The sequence below is a fragment of the Pygocentrus nattereri genome, chromosome 16 (assembly GCF_015220715.1).
Source record: "Pygocentrus nattereri isolate fPygNat1 chromosome 16, fPygNat1.pri, whole genome shotgun sequence".
Classification (NCBI taxonomy): domain Eukaryota; kingdom Metazoa; phylum Chordata; class Actinopteri; order Characiformes; family Serrasalmidae; genus Pygocentrus; species Pygocentrus nattereri.
The window spans coordinates 9,862,299-9,882,459 of record NC_051226.1 but is presented as its reverse complement, the minus strand read 5'-3'; the positions used below and the strand labels follow the sequence as shown (position 1 = coordinate 9,882,459).

The 20,161-nt window shown below is 38.2% G+C and overlaps 1 protein-coding gene across 1 annotated transcript in view; it reads left to right on the top strand.

Annotated features, from left to right (window-relative positions):
- Positions 1-20,161, top strand: part of si:ch211-196i2.1 (collagen alpha-1(I) chain) — a 114,123-nt gene that overhangs the window by 41,317 nt on the left and 52,645 nt on the right. The window contains exons 2-6 of the mRNA XM_037546077.1: positions 233-377; positions 2,554-2,712; positions 4,908-5,103; positions 8,005-8,136; positions 9,590-9,676. Of these exons, the coding sequence (XP_037401974.1) occupies positions 233-377; positions 2,554-2,712; positions 4,908-5,103; positions 8,005-8,136; positions 9,590-9,676 (719 nt within the window). The remainder of the gene's footprint in view (positions 1-232; positions 378-2,553; positions 2,713-4,907; positions 5,104-8,004; positions 8,137-9,589; positions 9,677-20,161) is intronic.

The window sequence follows — 20,161 nt, the reverse complement described above, 5'->3', positions numbered from 1 at the left end:
GTAATTTAACCCCTTAAAATCCCAGGCTTATTACATACTAAGGCTTATTATTCAGTAACTACAGGGACTTTAATGCAAACTGGTTGAACTGTTCTTAGGTTGTAGGACTATAAAACTTTGGGTCCACTGGCAGGCCTTGGTCTGTTAAGGTGCTACCCTATTTCATGTGCCACATTTCCCTCATATCGTTGCTTTAAACCACTGACTTTTTCTGTCTTTTGTCTCTATGTAGAAAACATCAACCTTCTGGATCAGCTGTGGCAAGTGGCAAACAGCAGTAATGCCTCTGTTACTCTGGAGGGTCAGAGATGTCCAGTGCTGCATGTAGGACAGTACTCCACCCTCGCTCTGCCTCTACGTCAGTTATTTGGACACAGGTAAACACAGTCTTCTTAAAATATTCAAAAATGAAGACTGTTGAAATAACAATAATTGAATAATTGATAAAATAATAAATAATTGAAGATGAAAGCACACGCACAGTGTATTGGGGTTTATTGGACTGATGGGAAAGCAGAATCACCAGTAGGAGCTGCACATTTAAAGTCAGCTAATATGCCTGCACGTCACACAAAAACAAAGATTTATGGATTTCCTTTTTCATGTCAATCAAATGTTGAAGTGGCAGTTATGTGTTAGAAGTAGTGAGGTTGGGCTGTCAAGACTTCTAACTGGCATTTTAATAAAGCTCTAATTTGAGGCAATAATAACATCTGGATTACTAGCTAACATACTCTCCGTTGCATTTATTCCCTAAAATGAATAAGAGTGAAAACTTATTGAAAGGATGATAAGATGGACAATACTGCAGAGTTTAGAACATGCTTATACTATTTGCTATGACTGTTTATCAGTAATGTTTTTCGTCAGCTTTTATAACTGATAACAGTATGTTTTTTTATTGTTAAAGTAAATCTCAAAAATTAGCTTTCCATATTTTTTCTAGAATATTTAAATAATCTAAAAATATTTGGTAGAATGTCTTAAAATTAAAATATTCAGTAGTCACAGCCCAAGTGTAATTTAAGTTATACAAAAGCTGGTTCTGACCGCACAGTCTGATTGGCTGAAAAAAAATTCTACATGGATTTTTGTATATGATAAGAGCAAGGGTTTTTCACCATACCTGTGTTTCTGCCAGCAGTTACAACAATGCTTGTATTAGATTAAGTTGGAACTACTTCTTTCTGATGAAGGAAGCTGACAATATTAAAAACTAATTTGAAAGAATATGTAGAGCTTATTTGCTTTACTTTGCAAAACTGCTCTACAAAAGCAGTAGAACTCATATTTTATTGCTTAAAGATGAACTGCAATGTGTCTGATTATAGGAATAAATTAAACACAAACCTTGGAAACTACTTAGATCCTCGGATGGTGGGACGGATGCTTGGTTATTGTATATGCTTATGGTCCATCACCTTACACTGTTAGAAGTAAAGGTACTGTCTAGTACTGTCCTTGAGGGTACCACCCCAGTAACAAGAGGAGTACTGCCCCAATGATAGTTTAATACCTTATTTTCTGAGAGTGTATTATAGCTCAAAAAGCAAACTGATGGCTCTTCCTCTCATTCTTACTACTGACATTAAAAAGGAGAAACTGTATGAACTGGGGAATCTGCTAGAATCAGAATCTACTAGCTTATACTAGCAGATCCAATAATGTTTTGAACCACCTCACCATATTTTACCTTTAAGAGGGGACTTTTTGTATATATAGGCACTATAGGTGCATCCATATAAGATCACAGGTGTTGTGGCTGCTATTTTGTGCTTTTACCTGCATTTCATATAGTCTTGCAAAATACCAGGAGGAGACTATTAAAATAAATTAGACGCTGACACTGACACTGATTTACTAAGGCTGATAATAAATGCTGCCTAGAGGCGCCTGTCCAACAAACAAAAGATGGCCAGATTTGGATTTGCTTACTACAGTCTGCCCTGTGCTGCTCTCCTTTCCCCCAGGTTTCCAAGACATAGCAAAATATGGTCATCCACAGATTGGTCAGAAAATGTATTTTTCTCAATATACAACTTGAAATAATGACAGTATTTCTAAATAATTATACTTTGAAGAGCAATAACTAATTATTTTGACTTAAATCAGAATATTGAGAAAAAAAGTTGGTACATAGAGGTGAAATGTCAGGCTTAGAGATATACTGCTGCCAGAAACAAAAAAAAACCCTTCTAACCTGTTAAATTGGCCACCCTCACGAGCACAAACTGTAAGCAAACTATCTGTAATTAGTACCTCTAATAGTAAATCTGCCCACAGTCTGTATTTACAAATAACCGAAGGGGCCTGTGGTACACTGCATGAAACTCTGGATCCTACTGCTAAAGTAGCTTCTGTACTGCTAAATGAGAATCTTTTGTTTTTGTACATGCAGAATTCCCTGGCTCTGAGCTTTTTTACAGGTCAAATAAACTCTTTCATTACAGTCCAAATTTCTTTCAATACAGTCCAACATTTCAAATCTTCATTCTCAACATTTTATATGCATGTGTATGTAAATCTAACTCTGAAGTGTGTCTTTACTCATAGCTTTGGAGATGAGTTCAGTTTGCTGCTGCAGCTGCGCAGTTCTCAGCATGATGACCGCAGCCTGCTGACCTTCCTCTGCCCTGACGGACACATCCTTCTGCAGATCCGCATCAGTGCCTATGCCTTCACCTTTATCAGCACACAGCAGCGCCACTACGAGTCAGTGTCAGTCTGCCTCACATACACACACTGGTTCTTTCTATCAGGTAGAGAGCAGTAGATGAATGCTTTCTAGTGAAGAGTTACATAACACTGCATCTGTTTTATGGGTGTGCATTTCGACTAATTTTGATATTTACGTAATTGTTGGGGTTAATGGTCAGATAATCGACCACAGGGAGGGAAAAACAAACATTAATGTAGAACTGTTGGATTACCTTTTTTGGTGACATCAGTGGTGTCGCAGCAGGCAGTGGAACACATTTGAACACTTTTTCTCAAAAATAGCAGAGGGAGATTTTCATGTTGGTAGGTTTTCGTGTTGGATGAGTCTACCACTAGATTCTAGATGAAGGCTACCACTTCAGAGGAGCTAAGCTAACAGAGCTAACCGGTGCGACACTGGATGTGAGGACTTATTTTTATATTATTATTTTATATGAGGACTTATATTTACATGTGGATGATGTGCCAACATGTAAGTTGTTATTGTCAGAGAAATACCTTTTCACAGCTTCTGGACTTGGAACTTGAATGACTTATTCTAATTAGATCAGCAAACGAAACTTGTCTCAGAAATATCATATTTACAAAGTTAGCAGACATGAACGCTACCACAATGTCATATTTACTAGTTGGGTTTTTTTTTTTGAGTAGGGGGCATGCCAACAAAAATGCTAGACTGATAAACCACTGATAAAATATTTCAGTTATTCAGCAGCCATATATAAACACTGCAGATTAAAATCATCCACATGTGAAAATACAGACACGCTACATGATGCTCCTAACTGGATAAAACATTACTCATCTCATACATATCTGTTATTCATTATGTTGCAGTAATGCAAAATAAATTCACTCTCTAACTATAGAAAAACTAATTAAATTTAGAAATATTTCTAGTGGGGCAGCACAGTACAGGAAGCAGGGCCTGGTTTTGATTCCCTGGCCAGATGACTAGGGTGCTCTCTGTGGAGTTTGCATGTTCTCCTCATGGCTGCATGCCTTTCCTTCCACAGTCCAAAGGCATGCAGTCAGGTGAATTGGAGATCCTAAATTGCTCCCAAGTGTAAAATGTGTGTGTGAATGTATATGTATGTATATGTATGTATCAAAATAAAAACAAGAGGAGAATAAGATCAAAAAGTAAAAAAAAAAATTAAAACGGCTAAAATAATAATAAAAGAATCATAAGTAAAATATGAATAAGAATATGAATAATAATAAATAAACTAATAAATAATAAAATAATGAAAATAAGATAATAATGGTCAAAAAATCAGGTAAGACAACTGCAGGCAGAGTGGAGGTACTCGAGTGCATATGTACATCCCTAATCTGCTTGGCTGAAGAGCTGCAATATTTAAAGCCTGGTAAACACTGAGAGAACTGAAAAAGCAAAGCACTGCAGATGAGCTTGGCTTTAATAAGAGTTTTTGCTCACAACCGGACAGATATTTTTCAGCCTAGTGAAATTTAAACAGATTTTCTTTTGGGTAATTGTAACATGCCATTCTTTTTCAGTTCCTCTCATTTCTATCCTATTGGATGGAAATGGCGTACAGTAGATTACCTTTTTTATCTGAGAGCTCACTGCCAGGAGGGAATAATACTTTATTGCCCTAATTGAAAGAAGCTGATTTCCAACTACATGATGATAAAACCAGGTCCTCATTCTTACTGTCATGAATGTATTAGTCTTGGCTAGAATTTCATCGTAAGCCCTGGTCTTTCAACAGGCACAAGGATATCTCTGACAGATTGAATATAACACAGCGATATTAACCCAAACCAGATCATTGAGAACTGGAGTATAAATTAGGTCTTTAACTTCATGGTAGACTGAGAACTTACAACTAATATTTGACCACAGTGCTTCATTAGCCTCAGAAAATAAATGACACTTTCACACTGCTACTTGGACTAAATGTTGTTTTCATCTGTCATAAAAATATAATAATGTATTTTCTCACTGTGTGATCAAATCAGATTCTGGCACTTTATTTATGCTATGCAAACATTATTTGATATGACATAGCAAGTTAGCCATCTTGAATATATTACGCAGTTGTAGGAGCCTAATTTATGCTATTGACTCAAATATGTTATGCCAGAACAAAGAAAGCAGCAGTAATGCCTCTTTTACCTTCATGTAAATGACTTCAGATTTGGCCCTTGGCTCTTTCTCTTAGGTTTCCTGTGACTGTGTTGTCTGATGGTAATTGGCATCGAGTGGCAGTGAGTGTGTCTACAGGGCGGATAGCGCTGTATGTGGACTGTGCTATGGTGGAAAGTGTAGACTGGGCCTACCAGGATGGCCTGGGCATTACCACCGAGGGACTCGTCATGGTGGGAGGAATCATCGAGGGATTTGAAACACCATTTGAGGTAACCTATTAGTGGCCACTACACTAGCGGTTACACAGCTCAAACAGCAACTGCTCAAACTGTCCTGTCTTGCATGTGAAAACTTTTCTTCTTATGTACAAGAAATCTGAAACCAGCAGTAACAGATTATGTACCATGATTTATCTTGGTGTGAAAATGTTAAGCTTTAAAATGATAGTTTGACCAAAATCTAAATTTGCACATTTTTCCTTCTACCCCAAATGTTGATCAAGACCACTTGTGAGTACCAGTTGTTGGAATGGTGTAGTGGATAGCACCGCTGATCTTCACATTGTAGATTGGGCTTCAATCTCCTGCCTTAGCAAACACACCATGCTATACCAATGAGTCCCTAGGCAAGACTCCAAACATTCCTATTGTCTATGTAAAATGATCAAATTGTAAATTGCTCTGGATAAGAGAACGTCTTCTAAATGCTGTAAATTGTTGTAATTAGACTGAATTCCTAAAACTTGGCTTCTGATGCTACTGGTTTTAACTACACAATGTACTTTTTTCCATTTTTATGGACAACAATATATCACACAGTGTGAGATACAGCATAAGCAAATCTATTGGATAGGAAAGTATTGATAATTCAGGCATGCTGATTTTGCCATTGCTGATTGGCAGTGTTGGGGGTTCTGCATTACAGTAATGTACTTTTCCAAGAAACAAAGTAGGTTAACATATTATAGTGTAAATTGTCAACACATTACAGCCGATTAATTACATTTGAGGTAAGATAAAAACTGTCTGAATTGTAATTTTTGCTGAACTATCGTGAACTGACAAGAAGCAGAAACAGATCACTACACCTTAAATGCAGATACAGAACCTCTGCTCTATATAATTTGTCCTACATCCACTCCGTTAGCTTTGAGTGATGAAGACAGTCATGTAATTCATCATGTTGCTTGTCTTCACTTCATGAAACATGAAGACATTCGCAGACCTGTCCCTGCAGACACCAAACTCCTGCTTGTACTTGAGGAATGGAGGTTTAAACACAGGAACATGTACCATCAGGGACAAGCCTAACGTCTGTGTTTGTGCTCATCCTGCAACAACAAGGATCTCCCATCATGTTCTCCTGTTGGACAACCAGAAAGAGAGTTTACTTTTTATTATGTTACAAGCTGTTATGCTGACACAGACATTTGATTCTTACATAACCACTGATACAGGCACGAGAGGTAGAGGCTTTAGCTGTTGGTTCATAAGTACAGTCCTGCATCTGTAGTCTTGGTTAGATGTTATAGTATTGATCACTGGTCACAAGATCAGTGTCCCTAGTCTACTTGATGCAGCTTGGGAAAGTCTTGTAATTATCGAATGAGTTGAATCAGATGTTTTAGAGCAGGAGAAACCTGTATGGCATTACCCCAGACTGAAATACACTGCTCCATCACACTGCATCCAAAGCAGGCATTGTCAGTTCTAGTCCTGGAGGGCCAGAGTTCTTCACAATCTGGTGATTTTGAACAGAACGAAGAAAAACTTTTAATTTACTTTAATAAGAAAAACAATTAATTACTACATTTAGCAGGTAACTCATGAGTGTAATCAGGTGATAACCTCTGATGTAGTGCCTCAAATGAACAGTTTGCCAAAAAAAATCTAAATTACAAATTTTCCACTTCATATGTAGTCATCAATCATCATTACATGGAGCTACTAGGCTAATGTTGCTAACAATCTCTATGGCTAAATAGACACCAAGGTCTTTTCTGTAAATACATCTCCAAAACTTCACTCCACTTAAACTGCATCCAGGTCTTCATTAAGGTTGCGTGGATAAAAAAAAGCATCTGGCTACATGATGAGGTTTTGCTAATTTTTATCACTTACAGTAAGTAATAGTATGTCTACATTGGCAAGACCTTATTGAGGGCCTGGACACAGTTTTAACAGATTCAGAAAGGTTTTGGGGATGTATATATAAAGGATTTGGGGCTGTTGCTGCTGTACTAAAGTTAATAAACAATACCTGGAAGTTAATCATGGTCAACTACATTGTTTTTTTTAGCCATTCTTTTAATACCCAGGCTGCATCTGGATTACTTTGGCTTGGTCCACAAGGTTCTTCCTTACAATCTAGTGACATATGCCAAGTCTACTGTAGTCATCTGTCTTGATGGAAGGACAGAGCTTTGGGTGAAGTACTGTAGAACCTGCACCACCTTGTGTTTAACTGGAAAGTTTTGACTATTTTTCTTCACGTGAATAAAGAAGGAATTTAACATTGGTAAGAAGAGGAGGTCTTCTGCAGACAAGTTTTAGTGATGTTAGAAGAAGAAAGTTAATTCCCCATGCAGTCTAGGCAGCGCCCTTTAGGATGACCTCATGGAATACACACCTAACTCAGCCACTGGTCTCCCAGCTTAATGCCAGTGTGCGTTGGTGGGGGTGGAGGTCACATTTATACAAGGAGTAACTGGTGATGTGTTTTTAACATCCGTGAAAATTATGTAGAGGTAGAGGTTTTTTTAAACATTTGTGCACATTGATGATCATTTTTAAAGCTAATAAAATAATAAGTTAATAATTAATTAGGTGGTTTCCACAGAATAAAAATTATTCCAGAGGCAGGACTTACATTTTATAAAGCATGTTAGATCAAAATGTCAACCACATTGTGTGGGAAATTTGGGGGGTTTGATTTTTGGGAATAAATGTGCAAATGTGATGCAAGAGCTGAAAATGCAGGGCAGAGCCTTGTAAAGTCAGTCTCTCCTGTTTGAAGAAGCAGATGTTCATTACAGTTTGCTGCAGCCTGCTGGCTTGTTGATACGTGTGAAATAACTGCTTGTTTTCATGCATTTCTTAAAGTTTTCTTGCAATAATTTAGATCATGATAATTATTTGAGACTTGCTGATCCATATTCCCTTTTTCTGTAGGGTGATCTGAAGCAGGTGACATTCCTGATGGGGGAACCAGACGCAGCCAGAGATCAGTGTGGTGTGTTTGTACCACAATATGATGGGGCTGCTCATAACTCCGCCCGATCCCCTCGGACACATGAACTAGAGGTGAGACAGCTACAGACATCTGTACCACCTAAAAATAAAAATACTGTAATGAGAATCGGTGAAGTACCACGTAACAACACAAAACTCGTCAAAAACATGCTAGTGAAGAGTGTTAAAACTATAGGTGACTACTTTTTTTTAAAAATCGCAAGTTTTGATTTGTTTCACTTTTTTTGGTCACTACATATGGTATCTCCTAGTTTTAATTCCTGCACTATTATTGTTAAATATGAAAAACAGTAAAAATAAAGGAAAAACTGAGCTCAGTGATGCTGGGCCTATTGAGAGCTTGATTCCCAGCAATGCTGCAGTCATCTGTGGCCAGGAGTCCAGGCAGCCCTAACTGGCCTCTCTTTCTCGGAAAAGGTAGGATGGCCCTACCCCCTGCCCTCATCACCCAGCGTGATGCTATCCAATACAAGGATCTGTTAGCTGATGTAACAATCTCGGCCAATAATATTGTGTTGGCGGTAGTATGAAAAGGTGCAGTGGCACTTTGTGTGTCTTACAGGAAGCATATACTAACCTTCACCCTCTCAGTCTGGAAGCATGGTGTGATTTGATGAGACCTAGTCTCTCCTATTGACAGAGACTCTTGTACCACTACATAATGTGGCCCAGAACCTCCTACCTTGTCAGGAAGAGGCCGTTTGACTGATATGCCAAAAGAACAGTCACAGCCCACTGTTTTGGCACAATGTGTAAGGAGATGCAGTTGTGAAAATCCCATGGATATATACCTTGCTTTAAAATGCTCATTTTTGCCATAACGTCCAGTGTAGGAAGCTGCACTGTAAAAACAATTCAATATTTCAACTAAAAAAGTTAGGGACCAGAGGAAACCTAGTCAGTATAATTTGCCAAAATTATATTGGGGAAAAAATTGGAGTTAAAAAAGAAATTAGGTTGTGAATAATGGTCCAAACCAAAATCTAGAATCAGAAACCAAATCTAAATATCTACATTATAGTCCATGCGTACTGAATTATGTGCTTTGGGATATAATAAGCCTGGGATTTTAAGGGTTTACCATCAAAGCAGCGCTTCTCAAACCGGTCCTTAGAGACTTTCAGATGGTTACATTTTGGTCTCAGTTCCCAGCACAGAGGGATCGAGCAAAACATGAGAACGCTCTAGGGGGCTCTCAGCACCAATTTGAGAACAACTGCTTCGAAGATCCTTCACATAATGTAAAACCACTGTACCAATTAAACATTTTTTCTCCAAGAACTGTATGTCCAAGCTAAGAACTATCTAGGAATCTTTATTTTCATGACCTTGTGAGTCAGTTGGATCTTTTTATGACAGACAAGATGAGCTCTGACTGTAAGGCATTTTAAAGGTAAAACCTGATCTGTCATCTCCTCCAGAAGCCTCTACTTATCGCATTCAAACTCCCTAAATGAGGATTATATGCATGAGCTTATTTGTGTTTCCTTCTTGCTTAATTCAGGATCTCCTGCTGTCATCAAATGACCTGGAGGACTTACTGGAGAATTCTGACCCAGCGGACAGGGACTCCATCCGCGCTGCGCTGACTGTGAGTAGACAGAACACATTTTACAGCATTGATTTGAGCTCTTCTCAGTCACTGCTAATGGCCTGCTGATGTATCCAGGTTGTCTAAGCACACAGGGAACGACTAAAAGAGATCCCACACAGCCTCTGTTAATCTCCACAAAGACAGGACTGGCTCATTAGACTCAGACTTTGTGGTTTTGAAGTGGAATGGATTGTATAGATTGGCAGGGTGGATGTTTGCTTAGCCTTCTGTCTGTCTTCAGCTTTTCACACAGGCAGGGCTTGACTTGTGCACATGTGACTTGTTTTGTTTCACTACTCGGTAGTTATTATGCAAATATGTGATTATCTGCTATTTCTCCTGGAATTGTTATCCTTGTCTAAGAAGTGTTCAACTTTATTTTTGCTGGCTCAAGATCATAAAAACTAGCATGTTTGATGTGCAAGCAAATACAGAGCAATGTGGCCAAGGGCAGGACAGCTAGCTGCTCATGTTTGTTTGATTGTCTAAAACACGACAAACCAAATTAGTTTCGAGTCATTAAATGAGCTGGATTTAAAACTGTTTCCTCACGCTTCAGTGGAGTGGAACTGCTCCCAGCACAAAGTAATCCCTGCTAGCAGCATGAGACTTTTGCTGTTTAATCAGTAACTTTATAGCTGAACAGAGTTATTAGCAGGTCCATAATCATTAGCAGTCACTATGTCGCAAATCCGCAATCATACTGCCTTTGTTAGATGTTTTCTTTTTGCATTAATGTTAGCAATATGTGTTTATTAAAATTCCAGAAAATGACTGCTCTTGGTTCCCTAAAGAGATTTTTGCATGTGAAGAACTTTATTAAGGTTCAAAGAACCTTCAAATAATGTGAATGTTCTATACCAATTTCAGAGGTTCCTCCTAGAACCTTAATATTACATGAACAGTCTTTGAAAACTTTGAAAAGGTTCTTCACATGTACTTACACTCATTTACAAAAATGGAAAGCAGTGGTTCTCAAACCAGTCCTCACGTTTTTGCTGTATAATTCGGAAGTTAGGGATCGAACAAAACTGTGGACCGTCCTTTAATGGGTATAGAACTTTTACATTAGATGAAAGTTCTATTAGCTTCTGATTTTGTGAAGGATTTTGAACTGAAATGCAAGAAATATTATAATTGAACCCCTTGTAATGATTTTTAGTGATTACATACATGTTTGTAACTATTAGGTTTTTTTTTCCAGTATTATCATGCATGTATGTAAGTGCGACTACTAAAGTACTACTGTTGTTTCATTGCGTTCTGGACGGACAAGTTAAATTCTTTAAACCCCCAGAAATTGGCCAATCAGGAGTTGTTTTTCATAGCATGTAGGTGAATATAGCTAAGCGACCTCTCCTATTGATTAGGACTTAAAGATCTGAAGGCCTATTGCGTTATTAACTATCAGCATAATTGTGAAGTGACAGTGATGAATCGCATGTTGAATTCCAGTAGACAAGACGGGAGAAAAACATCACTTTCTGCCATCTAAAAGTCCTAGACACATCACTCATTGTAAACACTAGCAGCATGGAGTGTCTTCTTGAAGCTTCGGATGTCTTTGTTTAATCTAGAACGTTCAAAAATTGTTTATGTAAATCACTATTTGCTTATTGCTAACAGGCTACTTGAATTCCATAGGGATTCTAGCAGAAATTAGCTCTATTGTGAGTTTTTCTCATCATGTCTTGACTGTGTTTTGACATTCTTGGCTCGAATTGACTGCCAAGCTCTGATGGTCATGGTTCGTCACTGGTGTTTTTGAGACAGACCAGTCCTGTATATGAGATGAGTGCATAAGCACATTGTCCAGATAGCTGGCAGCTTTATGCTTTTAGATTGGTAATTCTTGCTCTGTGTTCTTTCTGATCCAACTCTGACGCAGTGGTCTTTAATGGCTTCATTGTGATATGTAACGTATAGCCATGTGCTATACATTTTAGAAGGGAGAGTAATGTATGTATATGCTAATGTCATCTATGCCGTTCCATCACCTGGAATTCATTGTGTGATGTCAAAGGGGCACTGGCTTTAGCAGGCTAAAAATAACCAGAATTTCTTCAAATCTGCTTCTCTTTCTGCAGATGCCTTTCTTAATCTCTTGAGGCATTACCTTTTGATTACTTGTGCTCTTTTGTTGTAGAGCCTGACTTTGATGGCTCTGTCACTTTAGTTTTTGCCTGTTTCCTTTACATATGCTCCCAGTAGAGCATGCAAGCCCCCGTTCCACGCTGTGCTAATTAATCATGAACTCCTGGCATTTCTTGCACACTTTCACACAGTCAGGGGGGTCAAAGGTAAATGCCTAATTAGCTCTTCTTTCTTTTTTTCTCCACCAGCCAGACTGAGGCCAGGTTCTCGAATGCTTTGTAGGGTGTATTGCTGCACGCACATGTGTTTTGGATCAGAAGATTAAGTGAAATTCGTGGAGGTTTTACCTGTTGGTGTTATGCCACTCGAGTGTTTGCGCTCAGAGGGGATGTGCTTGGTAGTGCGTGACATGCAGTGTGTTTATTAGTGTTTGTTCTGTGTTGGCTGCCTGCAGTTGTTAAGGCGAAAATGTTTTAACATGGTTCCATTCAGGTTCCACAGGCTTCTTTCCAAATGAGGTACACTTTGTCAAATGGATTTACATTAAACTAATAGATCTTGCAATTGGAAAGCAATAGATTAAAAGTTATTCCCAAGACTAATAGATCTTAAAGTCTTGCATTTGCATTTTGGAAACCACTCTTATTTATTATTATATGTCTAACTTCTAAGGCTTAAACGTCATGCTAGATGCTAGATATTTTCTGATATTTAGTCAAAAGTCTCTGTCTTTGTCCTTTCTTCAGACCCACATTAGTAATCGGGAAGATTTTGTGCCACTGTGGCCTACATAGGACTTAAGAAGGCTGAGGGAAAGCAAAGTTCTTGGGTTGCAGAGCTTTTAGAAAGTTCTTGAGTGATTTTCCGCATCTTTCTCCTCTTATCATCACCGGGCCAGAGGTCAAGTAGCATGAACTGACCTTTTGCTGTCCTATTTTTTCCCCATGCCCTTTCACTCACTCAGCAGGTCTTCAGCAGCACATGGTATTGGCACTATAAAGCTTTGTTGAAGACATTATACAAATATGTTATTCTTTCTGGCAATAGTCCGAGAGCTCTGGAGAGGAGATTACCTAGTGTCACACATGAAATTGTACACTGTCAGTGTCTTGAAGTATTGTAATAATGTTTACATGAACACCGTATCTCCTCTCACACACCTATCCTCAAACTACTTTTCATGTGCACACATGCTCACTCACTTAACCTAAGAACTATGTGCTTTAGAAAGAGAAAGAGGGGGCTTGTACCCCGCTACCATAATAATCATTAAATAAATATGTCATATTCCAAAAAGTTAGAAGTCATATTTTTCTGTCTTTCCTCCATTGCGCAGATTATTGAGTCATAATGTATGTGCAAGTGTGCTAGATACCCCCCTCCTGAGTTTCTAGAGCCTCCGTGCTGAACAAAGCACTTTTTGCAGGTTTGAGTGTATCCACATAAACAGTCAGATGTGTGTTGCCCTTTGGCAGAACATTTGGCACTGCAGAATAGCTGACAAATGACAGAGTACAGAGAGCATGTTTGGGCAGATCTCTCAGCAGACTCCTCATGTCTGAGGAAGAAGGTGCTAATATCACGCTCAAGTCCTTACACACACACACTTCTCATGTAGGACAGCTGAGATGAAAAATGAGGCCCAGAGTCAGTTGAGAAGAATGTGACTACAGTGACAGTGACTTCCCCAAAACTGTTGTGCTCCAGTTGAATTTAATGAATTGAGAATGCCAGCAGTCAGAAGGAAAATATAAAAACCAGGATGTTCTGTTTATAATACAAGAACACACTTCATGTGTTATCTCTTCAAAGCCTGCAGAAATATATTACATCAGTTTAAAATTGTTGTGCAACTGACCATTCCATCCTCCAGCCACAAATGCATTTTTATAGCAATGGTTGCTAGGTTAGACAAGCTTTTCAGACTGTTAGGAAAAATGGTAAGACTTTATTTGAAGGCTACCTACATAAGGACTTCATGACGCATTCATAAGCACTGAATAATGTGTTTATGAAGCACTACTTGAACATTTATTAAGTGCTTATGTCGGTTCTCGCAACCTGACAAGATGTTTTATGAAATAAATGACATTGTACTGACATAATAAGAATAAACGTTGAACATATTTACAGCACTAAACACATTTAAAACACTATACATAACTATTTATGTCAGCATTCTTAAGACGACATTGTACTGATATACTGAAACCACCCCCTCTTCGCTCCATGGCATTGATAAGATGATTGATGCAATTATGTATAGGGTTTAAATATGTTTAGTGCTGTAAATATGTTCAACGTTTATTCTTATAGATATATTTATAGAAAGATAACTGCAGAAATCTGATTATGATTGCATTACTAAGTGCATGTAAACATACTCAGTATTAGCAACATTATGTAGCGACGTTTTGTCATAAGTGGACAATTGCAGGTGTGAACAAGGACCAATGTTTCTTGTGGAAGAGATGTCAAATATGGCCACATAGCATTTGTAGTGTGAATGCTAAACGATCTTGATGTGCCCCAAATAACACTGAATGACCACCTTAAAGGTTCCATATCATGGAGTTTTCCTCTCTGGTTTGAATTGAAGGAGTTTCATGTAGTGTGTAAATATTTCTTTTTCTTTCTATTTTTAAAATTTTTAAATGTACCATTCACTCTCCAGTCCATGCTGTCCAGATATGAACTAATCAGCTAAAATAGCCTATTTTGAATTTAGCACTTTTGTGACATCACGAAAAACATCATTTACACATATATGCCTGTACGGACCACTGCAGTTTAGCTCCCCCATTTATTGCATTAATGGTCCATGCAGCCTGTGGAAAACCCTTACAGGTAAATGAATGAGGTATTGGGGCACATTTCTATCTGACAAATGCTGTGAGAAACTGGCAAACTAAATGTTTCCGTAACTCTTCCTCCAAACAAGAAATTGAACCATACATGGTCACTGGAGATGCGTTCAAGGTCCTGGGAAATGTCAGGTGTAAATGACTGTATGTCTCGCTGTTCACTTGAGATCAGATCACTTTAGACAGTGTTAATGTTTGTGTTAATGCCAGGCTTGAACAGGGCAAAAGATTGTTATATTTTTATTTCTGATCAGTGTTCTACAGCTTGTCCAACCTAGCAACAGTTGCTATGAAAGATTGCATATGTGGGTAGAGCATGGATAGATGAGTTGGATTACTGTGATGTTTTTCTGTCTTTTCTGATATTGAACCTAGTGTTAGGACCCATAAAGAAAGCCCCAAAGCCAAAGTGGTGTTCCCCTTTCACTGTCAGTGCACAATGGTGAGATTACTGACACACACTTAAAGCTCTGTTATTACACGAGACTGCAGGCGTCCAATCGCTCCAACTCTCCTCTTCTGGCTGCCTGTCTTTTAGCAATGAGTCTGTCGTCAGTGCCTTTGGCCCCAAAGCTCTACACTTATAATCGTCCTTTCTGAAATCGTGATTTACTACAGCCAACTCAGACTAGCTGTATAAATCACATGAAGTCAATGCAAAGTGACTGGGGCATGGTGTGTTTAGATGCTTCAGTGTGCTCACTCTCTCTCTCTCTCTCTCTCTCTCTCTCTCTCTCTCTCACTCTCTCTCTCTCTCTCTCTCTCTCTCTCTCATACAGTGCCTTTTGGCTTTGTTCTCTTTTCACCCAGAGCGTGTCTGCTTTTAGAGCTTAGGAAAGTTTAGAACACTCAAGGGATTGTCAATGCTGTGTGTTCAGAAAATCTGCACAGGAATCAGAGAACCGCATCCCTCCCCAGAGGACGTGCAGATTTCTGGAAGCAATTAACTCGCTTGGCATTGTAAATTGAGGTTGTTCAGATAGAACCCTTTTCTTGTTACCCCTCCTTAACTGGGATTGTGCCCTGTGTGTCCTGTCTGCTGTGGGAGAACTCCACTGAAAGTGCTGTGGTGATCTGTCCTCATTACTGTAGACATGAAGTAATCCTTCCTGTGTCAGCTGTGGGCCTGGCTGTAGGTCTCTTTAGGTCTCTGTGCTTTAAAACTTGCCCAAAAGAGTTCTCTTAGAAATTCCTCATTTCACAACTAATTAGGTTAATTGGTCATTAACATGACTGGGTATAAAAAGAGCCTCCCAGAAGTAAAGATGGGGATGGATTCTTGAACCAACAGTTCAAGAATGTTTCTCAATGTGAAATAGCAAAGAATTTGGGGATTTTGTCACAAGGAACAAGGCCAAAAATTCAACATTGGCTTGTCGTGAACTTCAGGCCTTTAGATGGTACTGCATTAAAAACATGATTCTCTAGTGGAAATCACTGCATGGGCTCAGGAACACTTCTGATAACCATTGTCTGTGAATACAGTTTGTCGCTGCATCCACAAATGCAAGATAAACTCTAACCAGGTTAAAACTCTACCATACAAAGAAGAAACAATCTACAGCTTCGGGAAACAACACCGCCACTTTCTCTGGGCCTAAACCCATTTAAGATAACTGAGGCGAAGTAGAAAAGTGTCCTGTGGTCTGACAAATTGAGATTTGATATTCATTTTGGAAATCATAGATGTGCTTAAGTCCTGCAGGCTAAAGAGGAGAGTGTCCATCTGTCTTGTTATCACAGTTCAATATATGGGGTGCACCCATAACATGAGTGACTTGAACATATATGAAGGCACCATTAATGCTAAACAGTATGTACAGGTTTTGGAGTGCCATATGATGGTAGCCAGATGACGTCATTTAGGGAAGGCTTATTTCAGCAAGACCGTGTCAAACCACATTCTGCGCCTATTACAGCAGTATGGCTTTTTAGTAAAAGAGTCCAGGTGCTAAACTGGCCTGCCTGCAGTCCAGATCTGTCACTCACTGAAAATGTATACCATATCATGAAATTAAAAATAGAACAAATACAACAAAGGAGCAAATACAACAAACGAACTGTTGAGCAGCTGAAATTCTATATCAGGCAAGAATGGGAAAACATTTTTTTGCTTTCAGAGTCATAGCAGTTGATCTGCTCAGTTCCCAAATGCTTAAAGATTGTTGGTAAAAAAGAGGTGATGCAGCAAAATGGTAAGCATGACCCTGTCACACCTTTTTTGAAACATGTTGCTGGCATTAAACTTGAAATTTTCAAAAGAGTGAAATTTCTCCATTTCAACATTTGATATGTTGTCTTTGTACTGTTTTCAATTAAATAGAGGGTTTTAACTGATTTACATGTCATTGCTTTCTGTTTTTAATTTACATTTTTGCATGCCTCCAAACTTTTTGGAAATGGGTTGTAGTTCTAGCCCTGTGGTGAGATTAACTGGAAGGCATTCTTTGAATAAAGTATCTTTAAAAAAAAGTTTTCTCTTTAAGCATCCGTCCAGCATATTCCACTGTAGCTTAGCAAAGGCTGCTAGCATATTGATCACTTATTGGCACTGTAATGTAGCGTAGTGATGAGCATTGTAGCTTTTTTCTTTGAGTCAGATCAGTTGGTTCAGCTCACCTAGTAAGAGACGACTTCCAAATGGCTCTTCATTCAGTAGCATATCAAGTTTGCTGTCGTTGTAAAATTAGCCATATTAGCCATAATGTTAGCAATATTATGTAATATTATTTCATGTTCATGAAGCCTTTGCCTACCTTGTAATTAATATAAAGAATTGTGTCATGTTTGTTACAAAAACTATTTAAATAAATGTGAAACTGTTCAGGAAGAAACACAAAAAAACATTAACTATTCTTACTAGATTACTCGGTCGAATAACTCAGATAAAACGTGGCTTCACTTCTACTGCATTTCAAGTTGCACTGCATGTGATTGACAGTGCACTGAGTGAGGTAAGACATGATACAAGTGCAAGCAAGTTTTTCAAGAGAAATCCAAGAAGGAAACCAAGAATGATATCCAAACTCTGAAGTACGAGTCAAAAATGCAGCCAAGTCCATCGACAAACAAAAACTGGCTACAGCCAAAATCATAAAAACTAATAAGGCACTCATAACAAAGGACATAAACAAAACCACCAGTGCATATATCTCATAGTATTTCACTCTGTCATGTGTTATAATGTTATTTGCATTACATCTCTCATCAAAATGAATGGTTTTATTTTAATGGACATAATCTGCCATGGCAACTCATGACTGCAGATTACATATTATATGATATGTTTACAACATGTTTATGACAGTGTTATGTAACAGCATAAATGTGAAGCTATAAAGGTGCGACAGGGAGAGTAAAACAAGAAAACATCTCACTGTTATTGTTGGATTTGACTTCCATGGCATGGCTATATCATTTTTATGTAGCAGACTTCAAGTGAAGTGTTACCCAGTTTTCTTATACATGTAGTGGGAATCAGTCATTGAACATTGTGCAGAGCATTGCAGGATATGCCTGAGTTTGTGAGTGTAGTGTTTAATTATATTTGTGGGAACCTAGATGACAGGAAAACATGTACATTATGATGTTGTGGGGATAATTGGCAGGTTCAAATGAGGGGAAAAGGCTATACAAATCACTGTTTTAGTTACAGTCTTACATATTGGTTGCATACCTGTAAGGGACATATTTACCTGCAGTAATGCATAGTTCAGTGGGGACCCCTAATAAATATAGTATTACATGACTGTCTGTGAGTGAGTGGGTGGAAGAAAGGTATACCAGTGGGTGTGAGAGTGTGTACTTCATGAGAGAGACTGATCTCACCTCTGTAGTGTGTGTTCTGTTGTGGATACTGACAGTGCTGTGTGGGCTCCTGTGTTTGTAGTGTGTGTATTTGTAGTCATGAGGATTTGGATGTGCTTATTAGGATGGATTCTACTGGATTTACAGGGACAGGCACTTACAAGACTAGTGGGACAGAGGAATGGCTCATCAAAGGTATGCTCTCAGACATTGCTCTCAGTAACTTCAGAGGTTGTTTATATCGAAACTTTATTTTTATTCGTAGTTCATAAAAATAAAAATCACATATCATCAGGGTTGGGCTAAATAATTTTTAAAGATAGCCATGACTGAATACTGAATACACTGTCCTAAGTGTATTTAGTAATGTATTTCAGAGGCATAAGGACAAAAAAGTAACCAATCGCTGTTGTCAGAAGAAAACCTCCATTTCTGATGTTTTAAGTTTCTGACATAATTTGAAAAAGCCTTGTGCCAATTAGCATTGTATGCAAATTTCATTGATGTACATTAAAAGTACAGTATGTTTTTTCCTTCTCCTGTAAAGTTTTCATTTTGGAGATACAAGGTTTTCTTCCAACAACAGCAGTATTCAGGATACAGTTGGAAGACATGTAGATCAAGCACAAGGGAAAAGCTTTTCTATTTAATTTTCTCACTGTTCATGCTGTTACTCGTTGTCAGTTTTCTTCCTGTAATTCTTCTGTTAATATGTTTCATGAAAATGTACTTACCTAATTTTCTTACCTTTTTTTTCTCTCTTACTGCCTGCTTCAGTTCACTGCTGCTCCCGTAATCACCATAGCAGGAGTTGGATCTCTGAAAAGAGCTCTGTAATGCTGAGATAAATATCTGGCTCATCACATTGATTTATCAGTCTACTCAGGATTTAGCAGAGCTCAGTAACACTGAGATTAATAACTGATCATCACATTGATTTATCAGTCTACTCAGGCTTTAGCAGAGTTCAGTAACACTGAGATTAATAACTGATCATCACATTGATTTATCAGTCTACTCAGGATTTAGCAGAGCTCAGTAACACTGAGATTAATAACTGATCATCACATTGATTTATCAGTCTACTCAGGCTTTAGCAGAGTTCAGTAACACTGAGATTAATAACTGATCATCACATTGATTTATCAGTCTACTCAGGCTTTAGCAGAGCTCAGTAACACTGAGATTAATAACTGATCATCACATTGATGTATCAGTCTACTCAGGCTTTAGCAGAGCTCAGCAACACTGAGATTAATAGCAGCTCATCACATTGATGTATCAGTCTACTCAGGCTTTAGCAGAGCTCAGTAACACTGAGATTAATAACTGATCATCACATTGGTTTATCAGTCTACTCAGGCTTTAGCAGAGCTCAGTTACACTGAGATTAATAATTGATCATCATATTGTTTTATCAGTCTACTCAGGCTTTAGCAGGAACTTCACTTTGTAAAGAAGCCATTAATTGAGGTCCTCTTTAGAGTTTATCTAACAAGCTTTTTTGCTACATACTATGCACTGATTTCAAAATAGTTCAAAAACAAGTATTGATAATGTTTCTTTTGGAGTTTAGGTGTTTTTAGTGGGTAAATATTCTGAAAGTATTCTCTAAAAATATGGGTAGGAATACTGCCTTTACAAAATGTAGCTTAATTTCTGTATTCTGAGTACATTATATGTTGTTACATCCCAACTCTGTCTATAGTATATAACA